This window comes from Bos grunniens, chromosome 28, assembly GCF_055505025.1.
Source record: "Bos grunniens cultivar Pamir isolate PY7600 chromosome 28, Bosgru_T2T1.0, whole genome shotgun sequence".
Lineage (NCBI taxonomy): Eukaryota > Metazoa > Chordata > Mammalia > Artiodactyla > Bovidae > Bos > Bos grunniens.
This window is the reverse complement of record NC_141192.1, coordinates 16,225,227-16,239,264: the sequence shown is the minus strand read 5'-3', so window position 1 is coordinate 16,239,264 and position 14,038 is coordinate 16,225,227. Positions and strand designations below refer to the sequence as shown.

Genomic DNA, 14,038 nt, shown 5'->3' with positions numbered 1-14,038 from the left:
TATGGATTTTCTAATCTATTATTTATTCAGTTTTAGATTAATATTTGAATGAATGTATAAAGCCTAATAGAGTTTGGAGGTGTTAAGTACTATTAAATTGTTAGAGCCTACTTTCATCTCATCCATATGCTTACCACAAGCTGCTTATTATCTCCAGCTGTTTATGGTTCCAAGGATCTTTTTCTGCAGTCTCTGTGGTTGAAACCTCACCCTACGGTTTAAGGGCACTGCTTGGCTGTTAACTATGAGATGTATTGCCTTCTATTCACTAGTCATTTAAAACCATCCATTCCGTCATGAATGAAATGACTTGTAAAGCATCCTCTCTAAATAATTAATAGATCTGTAATGTAGATATTGAATCTCTCTCTCTCTCTTTTTTTCTGGCTGCCCCTGGCTTGTGGGGTCTCAGTTCCCCAGCCAGGAATTGAACTCAGGCCATGGCAGTGAAAGCCCAACATCCTAACCACTAGGGCACCAGGGCACTCCCTTGAATATCTCTTTGTTTTAGGTGATGCTGGTGAACAGGCCATCAGGCAGATCTTAGATGAAGCTGGAAAAGTTGGTGAACTCTGTGCAGGCAAAGAACGCAGGGAGATCCTGGGAACCTGCAAAATGCTGGGGCAGATGACTGACCAAGTGGCTGACCTCCGAGCCAGGTAAAGTTCCTTTGCTCTTACCAGAGCGCTGGTGGTAACAAATGGGATCTTGCTTCTGCTGAAGTGATTCAGAAGCAAGTTTCTGTGAATTTTACTGAGTTCTCTTTGGCTAATAGATAACGAAGGTATTACATTCTATGTTGGAATTGGAGTGAATTTTCCTTCTGATGAACTTTTAAAATATGTAGATGCCTTGTAGTAAAGTTGAAGTTGAAATAGAAATCTGTTTTTTTAGTTTCTAGTCATAGGCTTATGAAAAACAAGGTATAGTGGATAGATGTCTTTTATGAAGGATGATGGAGAGAAAAAGAAACACAAATTGGAGTTATTTCACATATCATTTAAAAAATCAGTTAAATAGATTATCTTCTGTGTTGGTCATATCTAGGCTCTATTGAGTTTCTATTTAATCATTATTCATTTAGTTTTATAATTCTTTTATCTATCTCTTAACCACTTCAAGTTTTGGCTTTTAGAATCGCAACTCCATTTCCCCAAACTGTATTTAGTTTGCTGGTAAGAAAAGTCAGTATAATAGGTTTGTTTGGAACTCATACATATAGTTAATGAAGTTTTAAAAGATCTTCAATTTTTATGAAATGTTATGCTATGGATATTGAGAAAGTTGAGATATAGATAGAGTTTAATTTTGCTTCAAGATTGTCATGACACATCTCAAGGTAATTGGAATTACCTACAAACTAAGACCTCAGGAACACTCCTTGATGTGTTGCACACCATTACACATGGCCTCAAATGTATTAACATAATGGAATTCAGAATATAGTTCTTTTTTTCCTTTGGCCATGCCATGTGGCATGTGGGATCTTCGTTTCCCAATCAGGGATTGAACCTGCGTCCCCTGCATTACAGAGTCTTAACCACTGGACGACCAGGGAAGTCCTAAATACAGTTCTTAAGGATTGGTTCCTAACCTGTTTTGGACCCAGGTCATTTTTATAATTTGATGAAGACTATCAATCTCTACCTAAAAAAGATGCATATAAACATGTGTATACAATATCATGTGTAATTGCCAGAAGCTCATGGATTCACTGTAGCCCTGGAAGCTCCGTAGGCTTCAGGGAAGAGTCTTTACCTTGAAGGAAGGAAGAAACTGCATAAATAAATGTGATCTCATTGAGTGCAGTGGGCCTTTTCTCCTACTGTGAAGCAGTCTCCTCTGTCATGAGCCTGACAGAAACTTTACAGAAAGGACAAAAAGAAGTTCTGTTCCCATTCGGAGAAATGCCAATGCCTTTTTGACAAGATTCTTGGCTCTTCTAATTTCTCTTGGCTCTTCTAATTTCTCTCTGCCGCCTCTTTTGTCTGCAGCCTTTTCACAGTGTGGTAGACAGCTTTCAGTTGGAATTCTCAAGTACACAGTTGTATGTATTTAGAGAAAGATGAATCTGAACAAGAGAACGAGGTAGTTGCTGTACAGGATCGACCATAAATCTATAAAGAGAAAAGGTTGAAGCAGTGAGGAGCCCCAGTGAGTCTGCTTCACACTGGTGCCTGCAATCTCCTTTCACAATGAAAGATTGCAAAGCTGTCTCCCTGTTATCCTTTCTTGGATATGCCTAACTTTCTAACAGTTTAGTGGCTGAAACTCAGTAACAGTTTCCTCTTTAGTATTCTTTTATTCAGTCACCTAGGATTGTTAATGTATATTTTCCTCTCCATGGGACTCAATAAGCTTTTTCTTTTGAATGAAAAATTATGTAGCCCGTAAATATTTTTACTTTTTCACAGTTGGACTCTTACACAAACAAGGTTCCTCATCATGAATTCTTAGATTTGAAAGAAAAAAGCAAGTTAAAACATAAAAAGTATCTTTCCAAAAGTCTCAGACTCCTTTGCCATAAAACGGAGGTGTCAAGCATAAGTAAAACTTGTATATATATTTATATACAAATATTATTGGCAATAAATATTATTGAGTTCACTACCTCAAATATTGGTATACATGAGAAACATAAGTTTAAAAAAGAGGTTAGATAGATGAATGATAAGTCCATAATCCATACTATCATTAAAGGAAGCAAAGATTTTTGGAGATTATCCTAAAATCAGAAGCTCAGGTTATGATCAGCCATGCTATTGGACCAAATGATGGAGTTGTCGCTCGCTATCATTGAATTTACCAGGCTGGGTGGACTAAAAATTATGGATATAAAAAGATGCCATATCTTACTTTCTTATGACTTGGGAAGTCTCTTACAAAGGGCAAACAAGTTTCTAGTAACTCGCATCATTTTTTGTAGTAGTAGCATACCACTTCTGAGAAAGGAAAATGAAGAAACTAGTTCTTTAGGAACTTGGTGAGAACTTGTCACTCTGTGCCCCTTTCCCTCAGTACTAACTACTTCTGATACGTACAGGATGCATAGGGATGGAAGGTAGATATTTAAGATTACCATTAGATTATGATAATGACAATTCTGTAGTAATAATAGTTATATATGTGTATTGGTTTATTGCCAAACTGTTTTCAACTGTTACTTTTTGTTTGGCACCACTCTGTTTGATAAGCAGGGCAAGTATTTTTACCTACCCACTCTTCATTTTCTAAGTTAGAAAACTGAAGCCCAAAGAAGTTATACATCATAAGGTCCCACAGGTACAGGAGCCAGGATCTGAACGCAGATCTCCTTGGTCCTGGTACGGTGTGCTTTCAGTAACACTATGCACGCTGCCTCCCGAAACATTTTCAATATATGTGAAAGTGAAAGTGAAGTCGCACAGTTGTGTCCGACTCTTAGCGACCCCATGGACTGCAGCCTACGAGGCTCCTCCGTCCATGGGATTTTCCAGGCAGGAGTACTGGAGTGGGCTGCCATTTGCCCATAAATAAGACAATCTAATGGGCTGTTTATTTCTAAAGCATACCTACTATGGTAACAAACCCTCCACAGCAATAAGATCACAAGTGCATTTGCCCCTCTAAAGATTAGGTTTGGTTATGTAATCACCACCAAGAGGAAAATTATAATTATCAAAATTTGCAGGTCTAGTCTTATAGCAGTTATTCAGTTCCTTAAAGCTTCTGTATGATATCGTTGTTTTCTTTTTTGTTTTGTTTTGACCATGCTGCACGACATGTAGGGTCTTAATACTTCAACCAGGGATCGAACTCATGCTTGTTGCAGTGGAAACTCAGAGTCTTAACCACTGAACTGCCAGAAAAGTCGCTGCTACTGGTTTTAAGATAGTTTGGATGTTTTGCTTTGTTTCTCTCTGTTTCCTTGTGTTATCCCAGATTTAGTGGAGAAAAGGAAAAAGGACAAATACGTTAGCAAAATGATATATACTATGCTTTTAGTATTATTTTGCCATTAAGATTTTGAGAGGGTACAACAGTAACACATCTGTCTGTTTGAGTAGAGGACAAGGAGCCTCACCGGTGGCCATGCAGAAAGCCCAGCAAGTGTCTCAGGGTCTGGATGTGCTCACAGCAAAAGTGGAAAATGCAGCCCGCAAGCTGGAAGCCATGACCAACTCAAAGCAGAGCATTGCAAAGAAGATTGATGCTGCTCAGGTAGTGATGGTGATTTTCAGGAGGGGTGAGAAATAAAAGACAAAGAGAAGTGTTCCATAAATATCCTATATCTCCCTCCCCCCGATTTTCTGTGGGTGGATAATGGGTGTTTCTAAGTGGTGACTGATTCCCAGCAGTTGTCATTGTTAACATGTTTCCTACTACCACAGGCTTAACACTAATGTTTATCTATATTTTGAAATGGAGATCTTAATTTTGAATACTTCAGTTAGTTAAAAATAAGTGTTCTGAGTACCATTCTCCTAGTTCCTGATGGAGATTACAGTATGTTAAACCTGTTCTTCATCTCAGAATTCACAACTGTATTTGGTCATAGCAATGTTAAAGGGTTAAAAGTTTTTGATACTACTCTACTGTAAAATGATTTTCAAGTATTTCATGAAGAAAAATGCTTAAGAAACTGAAGAATTAATAAGGTATGATTAATTCAAAGATAAGATAAAACTCATAAAGATATTTTATCCTGATGAGAACAAAAAAAGTCAGTTTTTAACAAGATGGATTGATTTGATTTTACCTTAGCAAGAACCAATGTAAAATAATAAGGACTAACTAGCATTATTGCTGATATGCCTTGTGATTACTTTTGAAATATTTCTGACGCCCTTGTTAAGTTGAATAAAATTGGTTTATGAGTAAATCACAGTGTGCTTCTTTTTCATTTCTGTGTGTAGAATTGGCTTGCAGATCCAAATGGTGGACCAGAAGGAGAAGAACAGATTCGAGGGGCTTTGGCTGAAGCTCGGAAAATAGCAGAATTATGTGATGATCCTAAAGAGAGAGATGACATTCTGCGTTCTCTTGGAGAAATATCTGCTCTGACTTCTAAATTAGGAGATCTACGAAGACAGTATGTATTTAATCAATTAAATTATGCTTTAACTCCTCCCTTTTTCCCCCTTAGCACATATGTAGTTGAATTTTATAGGTTAAATGCACATATGATGCTCTTCTCCTGTATTCTCATTGATTCTGTGTGACATGGTAAGGGCAGATGGTTTTAAATTAATTAATTAATTTAGGATACCAAGAACACCTTTTTTGGGATCTGTTTTTTAAATTTCTTAGGACATCCTGCTACACCATATTTGTGACTTTTCTGTTTCCCAGACATATGAGGAAAATAACTTGTGGCTAGCTGTGAAAAGATAGGGGTGTGTGGGGGGTGGGATTGAGGAGACATAAGAAAATATTTTCTTCCTTCCTAAGCAGTGTATTTTTTATGTAGCAATTATAAAAGATCCTTAAATATGATATTCTCACCACAGCTTCTTTTGAAGATTTTTTTTTTTTAAATCATTGAAACAGATAAGGCCTTCTTAGCACCTACTTTGATTATATTGAAAAAAGGTGTTGCTTTCTCCTTTTGGAAGATATTTTTCTGTCTTAAAGAAAGCAACCGCATCACATGCTAAAAGAACATTAAGAAAGCGTACAGTGGCAGAAGTTAAGAGGTGATTCTCTCTCCTGCCTCAGTCCTCTAGCCACTTCTCCAGGGATAACGATAGTCCAGTATCTTGAGAGATTTAAGATATTTGAATGCTTCAGTTCCTGTTTTTCTGTGTTTCATTTAACTTGTATGTTTCAGTTCCTGTTCTTCCATGGGAGAGTGCCTACCTTTTTCCCAAAGAGCTACTTTAGAGTTCTTTCAAATCTTACACTGGCTAAGAGAGCAATATTGGCTAAGAAAGCAAACTCCGGCCTCAGACCATGAAATAGAAATGAGTGAGAGCAGGGTGGACATAATTTTTAGGCAGGAGGTTGTGGTGATAGAGAGCAGCTTATGTAATAGCTGAGATTTGATTTGGTATCAAGCTCAGTCAATTGGGGGGTCACTGCTTTATACCCCAAGTCTTAAATTATGTAGGTGGGAAAATGTATAACTAGACAATTGTAAAATACAATGGGTTTCCCAGGTAGTGCTAGTGGTAAAGAACCCACCTATCAATGCAGGAGACATAAGAGATGCGGGTTCGATCTCTGGGTCAGGAAGATGCCCTGGAGTATGGCAAGGCAATCCACTCTAGTATTCTTGCCTGGAGAATCCCAAGGAGAGAGGAGCCTGGTGGGCTACAGTCCATAGGGTCTCAAAGAGTCAGACACGACTGGAGCGACTGAGCACCCACACACGCAAAATACAATATCTACAAATTTAGGTATCTGTTTATTAATATTAGCTTGTTAGTACAGTCTGCTTACATTTTTACTAGATATAAAAATACACAGAGTAGGAAACTGTGTTCTCGGGATCTAAACACAAGTCCATATACATAGCAAGCACTCATTAATGTTTCTTAATGAAGAGAGAATTAATGATGACTATGATAACAGCAGACCTTCGTGTTTGGTCACATGCCATCATTACTTACAATATATATCTAATATATGTATTTATATAAAACTTCCTGACAGGGCAGTTACCTTTTTTGTCCAGCTTTACAAAAATGGAGAAAGTATAAAAATTTAGAATCATAAAGGAGCTCTTAAGATGGTATCTAAATTAGTCATTCTGTCAGGTAGGCTAATATTTGCGGTTTTATCAGTGAGACAGGTACACTTCTCCTGGTTTACTTTTCTATGACCTACTGGACTTGAGCTATAAAATGAGTCATACTCTTGAGGTGGCAGGCTGGAGGGAAGGATCACCTAATCTATTGATGACTGACTGAGCTCAGCTTACCAAATGGTTGAGCTTGGTTGAGCCAGAATGACCAAACTCATATTAAACTATCTTAACTAGGAAAAACAATCAGAATTTATAGTATTAATTTATTTAAGGGCCAAATAGATAAATCCCTTTCCTTTCAAGTCAATAATAATCATTAGCAATTTGTCATTTCATTAGCATTACTGTTATCAATTGAGTCATCTCGATGTAAAGAGTATCTTGGTGTGACAGAGTGACTATTTTTCTCTCTGCAGAGGTAAAGGAGATTCCCCAGAGGCCCGAGCATTAGCCAAACAGGTGGCCACAGCCCTACAGAACTTACAGACTAAAACAAACAGGGCCGTAGCCAACAGCAGACCTGCCAAAGCAGCGGTCCACCTTGAAGGCAAGATTGAGCAAGCGCAGCGGTGGATTGATAATCCTACTGTGGATGACCGGGGAGTTGGTAAGGCTATTAGTGCACTTAGCCCTCATTAAACTTATTTCAGTGAAGATAAGCAAGTTGTTGCTAGAGATCCTGTGTCATCTGTGATTAGGTACTGAGGGGCTCTTTAGTCACTGGTGAGTAAGTCATTCCACAGTATGACTCCATCTCTAAATGTAGCCAGTAGTATTTCTTTGATTTAATCAAAAGTATTAGCAAATAAATGATTTTGTTGCAGGCAAATAGAAAAGTCCTCATGTTGCAATTGAAACTTTGAGCTAATTGTTTCCAGTTTATGTATACTTTCATTCTATTATATTTCTTTCTGTTATTACAGTCCTTAGAAAGTTGACAGTTAAATATAATTCTTAAAACGAAATAAAAGGTACTTAACTTCCAAGGTTATTTTCAGTTGTGAAGTCTCCTGCATCACATAATCACCTGTAGAATTGATAACCTAAAATTTTGATTTTTGAGAGATTTTAGGAATGGAACTATAAGAATTTAGGTCAAATTATGATAGCAAGCCTGTTGAAGCTGAAAGATATATTTATTTCATTTGCTGCATTCATTGGAAAAAATTTAATTATTTTAATTAATCCAGTGTTGGCTAATCAGGCAGATGTATAATTTACTGGTGGAGGAATAAATTGGTACAAATTTTCTGAATGGCAATTTGGAATTGTATGGCAAGAGCTTTAAAAAAAAGTTCATACCCATTGACTCAGCAATTTGACTTATAGGAATTTATTTTAAGTAATAATTAGAGATATTTCTAAGGAGTTACAAGAATGTATATAAACAACATAAATATTTAATAAGTAAATTGCCAACAATTAGGTTCATATTATAAAATATTACATAAATTTTAGATCTACATCATTAAATAATTTTTAATGATGTAGAAAAATGCTCATGTTAAATAAAAAGAAGCACAGGATAAAAGTTAATGTATAGTTTATCCCAGATTTATAAAAGAGAAATATATGTATGTATATAGAGGAGCATGCAATGCATTAAAAAAAAAACTGGAAGGAAATGTTCAAATATATTAGTCTCCGAGAGATGGGATTATGGGTGGTTTATATTTTTTTACATTTTTTATATTTCTCAAATGTTTTGTCTTTTTACTGGGGGGAAAAAAAACACACCACTAAATGTTACTATTAAAAAAAAAAACCCTTACCAGAATGGCACAGTGATTGGCTTCTCCATATCCATGTGAGTGTCCATGTTTTCTCTCCTGGTACAGGTCAAGCTGCCATCCGAGGGCTTGTGGCCGAAGGGCATCGTCTGGCTAATGTCATGATGGGGCCTTATCGCCAGGATCTTCTTGCAAAGTGTGACCGAGTGGACCAGCTGACAGCCCAGCTGGCTGACCTGGCTGCCAGAGGGGAAGGGGAGAGCCCTCAGGCGAGAGCTCTTGCATCTCAGCTCCAAGACTCCTTAAAGGTAGAGCTCGGGAGCATGTATCATTGCATTTCTTATGCTTAACTATAATTGAAAAACTAGGGAGGGAGAGAGTTTTAAAAATACATAATTTCCTGAGTCTAGGGAAAGTGAAAAAGATGTGATCAAGAATATAAGAAAATCCAGAGTTTATTAGGAAAAAGCTTATCAGTGTGTGATAGCAATTAAAATTGTTGTTTCCCAAGAAATACAAGAGCTCTTTCATATCTGCTCTACCATGTATCACTTACACTTGTTTAGTCAGCCAGCTTTTTTTCTTAAAATGGACTCCTTTTTTAAACTTATTTAAAAGAAAAGTTTATAATAATTTTGAAGTCAGGAGCTTGATGAGCTAGTTATATTTTTTCTAATATTCTGTAAAAGAAACAGTTATTACAATAAAAACATTTTTCTGTATAACATCTAAAATCTTCTTAGATATCACCAGCCATTGCATGCCTCCCACTTTGAGAAACAGTGGAGGTGACTGAAACTTTTTTGAGTATAAATCTATTCTAAGACTTGGATTGGAACTTCCCTGGTGGTCCAGTGGTTAAGACTCCACACTTCCATTGCAAGGGTCATGGGTTCAATCCCTCATCCCCCTGGTCAGAGAAGTTCCATATGCCTTATGGTGCAACTAAAAAACAAACAAAGAAAAACCTTAGATTGGACTAAATGTGAATTATAAAAAGGAGTTTTTTTCATGACTTCTGAGAATTGTCTTCTTTAGATCCATGTTGGAAAATGGATACATACATTGGTTATTGAGTTTTTCTTGAAATTTATTTGAAATATCATGTATCCAAAAAAATCCATTATTGATTTCTTTCCTCTAAATATAAGAAATTACTTAGAAATTTGGCACTGTATCCACAGTATCTTACAGTTACTGAGATCATGTCAGGCCGCTCCAGCATTGGGACTGGTGAGGGATTATCTCATCTCATGGTCTTTGGGCTCAACCCTCTGGTTCTTAGTATTATTTCTTAGAGGCCATCAAGAAATGAAGTAAGATTTCTTGCTTGGGTGGAACAGTCTCTAGGGCAATGTGAGTTATGTCCTTAATTGCTTAGAGGGCAAGATTCACTTCTTATACCTGTTTTATGCTAGCTCAGTGCTTTGTACACAGTTGATACTCACAGTTGATAACATTGAAAGAAACACTGAAGGAATGAGTGGGAAGAGAGGACAGTGGCACATCGAGTGGGAAGAGAGGACAGTGGCCGATGTGCTTTTTGGATATTTATGGAAAATTTCATTTGTAAACAATGTTTTTAAGGATCTGAAAGCCCGGATGCAGGAGGCCATGACTCAGGAGGTGTCAGATGTTTTCAGTGATACCACGACTCCCATCAAGCTGTTGGCAGTGGCAGCCACTGCTCCTCCTGATGCACCCAATAGGGAAGAGGTGGGTGTCCGAGGGCTTCCATTTCTTCTGTTGGCCATCCGTGTGTGTGTGTGTGCATGTGTGAAGGTAAAATGTGACTACAGTGTACATCAGGGGTGGTTGGGAAATTGTGGATGAAGAGTACAAAAGGGAAGGAAGGCCTTGCCACTTCTTATTTCAGTCACCACGTATTTCAGCTAGAAATCTCTTTAGGACATGTCTTCACTTGCAAGTAGGGGAAGACCTGACTATCAGAGATGAAAACAATGGGTTTTATTTTTATCATATAATAAGAAACAGGGAGCTAGGTAGCCTTGGCATTGATTCAGCAGCTTGACACCCTGAAAGCTGGCATCTCTGTGATTTTCATGATCTTTCCTGATAGAGATGGCTGATGCAGCCCTGGGCATTATTATGTTCAAGGCAGTAAGAAATGAGGAAGGGGGACACCCCAGTCGTAACCGCCATAACAGTCCCTCTAGTCATAGCTGTCCCTTCAGTGTGTCCTTAGGACACTATTCTTGACACTGAAGTCAGGACACTTCTTTTAAGTCATTTGATGTCATTCTTTTACTCAAACCCTTCAGATTACTCCTCTCTGTCCCAGAGTGAAGCCAGAGTACTTACAATGAACAGTAAGGCCAGTGATGTGCTGGTAGACCAGCTCTCGAGGAGAAAACAAAACAAAACCCAAAAGACTCTGATTTGTAAAGTTTGTTGACTTTCATGATGTAAATACTCCCGTGATGACTGGTTCAGTGTGAAGTCACTGTAAGCAGAATTGGGAAGAGATGGGCACTTCTGGCTTTTATGAGTTTGTGTGAGTTGATACCAGCATCTTTGTCACACCACTGCATCTGAGATGGTCCCCCATCTACTTCTCTGACCTCATCTGGTACCTCTCATCCCTCTCATGCTCCTGTCTCTGCGTTGACCTTCTTGTGTGGTATTCCCAGTATTCCTTGTTTATGTTTATATGTTCTAATCTTGAAGCCCTTGCTCTTGTCTTCTCTGGTCCTCCCACAGATAACTGCAAACACTGTTCACTCACTTTCTTCAGCTTTCTACTGAAACATCACTTTGGGGTCACCACCTAAGAGCGCAGCCCCAGCCCAAGGAATTTCCTTATCTCCACATCCTGTTTCTCCTTTGTGTTTATCAACATTTGCATATTTACCTCATTTTTCTTTGTATGTTTCCCTCATGTTAGCATGAAAGCTCCATGTGGGCAGGGATTTTGTTTTGTTATTACTTTATTCCCATTTCTTGGCACAATTCTTGGCACATCATTGGCACTGAATAAATGAAAGTAAACACTCCCAGAAATCCTCCAGGAGACTTTCGTGTATGTCTCATTGACTGGAACTCTGTCACAAGGCTGCTACCGCTACTGCTAAGTCACTTTAGTCGTGTCCGACTCTGTGCGACCCCATAGACGGCAGCCCACCAGGCTCCCCCGTCCCTGGAATTCTCCAGGCAAGAACACTGGAGTGGGTTGCCATTTCCTTCTCCAATGCATGAAAGTGAAAAGTGAAAGTGAAGTTGCTCAGTCGTGTCCGACCCTCAGTGACCCCATGGACTACAGCCCTCCATGCTCCTCCGTCCATGGGACTTTCCAGGCAAGAGCACTGGAGTGGGGTGCCATTGCCTTCTCTGTCACAAGGCTACCTGACTGCAAAGGAATCTAGGAAAGCAAGTATTTGGTTTTCTAGACTCTGTAGTACTGGCAGTGAAGGAGGAGTTGGGTCAGGCACCCAAGACAGTGTAGAACAGGTGGGCAGAGGTTTGTGTTATTCTTATTTGCTAATGACCCCCATTTTCGTTCTGTGGCCTTGATTCCTGGGCAGTTCAGCTCATGGTCCACTTAGGCTGGGGTAATTTGCTATTTTTTCATTCCAGACATCTCTTGGTGTCGGATGAGTAGGCAAACTCTGTTGGTAATCTCTACCTAGATACTGCTGGGTACCACAGCATGTATTGTCCTGTCTTCTTCCTATTGGAAATTTGTGAGTTGCCACTGACTCTTCTCGTCATCAGTAAAGTAAGACAAGCTAATTTGATCTCACAAATATGTCTTGAATTCTAATTTCTCTTCATGTTGCCACAGCTGTAATTCTGATCCTTGTCCCTTGCTGCCTGAGTGACTATGCAGCTGTAACTGGTCTTTGAATTGGTCACTAAGGCACAAATAAAGTTAAAGGTCTGAGCCTGATATTTTCCTGCTTAAACCTTTCAGTGGTCCTTCCTTTTCGCATAGGAGAAAGCCAGGGCTCTGTGATCTGGCTTCTAATACTCTCCTTACCCTTGTTTTGCACAAAGCCCTGCTTCTCAGTTCATGTCCCAGCAATAAATACCTCTTTGCTTATAGTTTCCTGCCTACTCTGTCCTTTCTTTTCTCTGTGTCTTTGTTCTCTCTCTGTCTCTACCTAGTTATCTTCCCCATCATCTCTTTTGGCTAATTTCTATTTATCCTTTATTCTAGTATCCTTTTCTTTCTGGATAGGTTATGTGCCTTTTTCCTCCTAAGTATCAATGCCTAAATTTATTATTGCAGATAGCACACAACTATTATAGGCATCTGTTTATGGGCCTTTTAAACCCTGCTAGGATGTGAGCTCCTTGAGATGCAGAAATAATGTCTTACTCATCTTTGTATCTTCAGCACCTGTTCCAGAGCCTGGTACATAGTAAGTGCTTAGTAAATTTTGGTTGCATGACAAGAAAATCAAGCTAAGCAGTAGATTAAGTCAAAGGGAGCAGCGGACATGGTCTGGGGTTGAGATGGTCGACAAAGTCAGCAAAAGCCTTGTGTATTCAGAGTAGGGAGACCAGACAAGGAAAGAAACAAGGATGGAGGCCAGGAGAAGAGGACCAGGAGATCAGAGATTTAGGAAGAGATTCTGAGCTTTAAAAATGGCAAGAACCCGTTAATGGCTGAATCAGAGAAGAGGCCAGGATGGAGAAGAGACTTGAGTCAGGTAAACATAGAACCCTGGCAATGAGGAGCCTGTTTTTGGGCCAAGAGACCTTTAGAGAGTGTCTGCTAGGAGCCAGAACTTGACTCCAAGTACAGGCAGGTAGACCTTCTGGAGGAGGTAAAGAGGAGGGTAGACTCTGCTCGGCAGTCCTGACGTGCTCTGTGTATAAACGTCACCCAGGACTGCTGCTGAGCGTCAGTGCTCATAATGTTATTCAGACAAATGACAGAGGAACTCCTGTCCTCTTAAGTTCAGTTGTCCCTTTCGAGGTATGCGACTTTGAAAAATATCCCTGCTGAAGCAGATGTGTGAACTGAATGAACAATTCAGTGGATAGTTTGGCTTTGGGTGATGGAAATCAGGCGAATTTCCCTTGTGTCAGGCCTGGGTGTGAGCACCAGCTATCGTTTTTCCTACGGAGGTCAGGGGCAGAACTTTTACAACATTAATGGTAACGGGATATGTGAGGGGAGCTGCCCGAGGATGGGCTCTGGTTAGGACTCTGTGGATAGTCTTGATCTTTAACGCATTCAGCCACCAACCTGGAGTAGGTTTTTCTGACCTCTTCAAACTAGAGGATAAGCCTTGGGAAAGGGGGATTAAGTCTTTGGATGCTGTGAACTTCTTCTTGTAGACCACATGGCTCTGTATGTCTTGTTTGCACTTGGTAAGCATTAGTTGAACTGAAATTCAAGGATGTGTGTGTGTCTGCATACATGTGGAGCTAATGACCAAATCTCTGAGGAGATATGGCAAGGCCAGGACTCAGTGTGTGACTGTTGTCTTATTAGCTGGGGTTTGATGTCATCTGCTGAAGTCTTTGCTCAAGCAGTTGCTGCCTCTACTTAAAAAGAGAGACTTTTCCCTTAGGCTGTCTGACCTGTTTTATTGAAATAAAATTACTTAAT

General features: G+C 39.2%; 1 protein-coding gene across 4 annotated transcripts in view; it reads left to right on the top strand.

The window, feature by feature from the left end:
• VCL (vinculin) overlaps positions 1 to 14,038 on the top strand; it is a 112,618-nt gene that overhangs the window by 81,518 nt on the left and 17,062 nt on the right. For all 4 annotated transcript variants that reach the window (XM_086381933.1, XM_086381931.1, XM_086381932.1 and 1 more), the window contains exons 8-13: positions 512 to 659; positions 4,047 to 4,200; positions 4,896 to 5,071; positions 7,144 to 7,334; positions 8,566 to 8,765; positions 10,045 to 10,173. In XM_086381933.1, the coding sequence (XP_086238059.1) occupies positions 512 to 659; positions 4,047 to 4,200; positions 4,896 to 5,071; positions 7,144 to 7,334; positions 8,566 to 8,765; positions 10,045 to 10,173 (998 nt within the window). The remainder of the gene's footprint in view (positions 1 to 511; positions 660 to 4,046; positions 4,201 to 4,895; positions 5,072 to 7,143; positions 7,335 to 8,565; positions 8,766 to 10,044; positions 10,174 to 14,038) is intronic.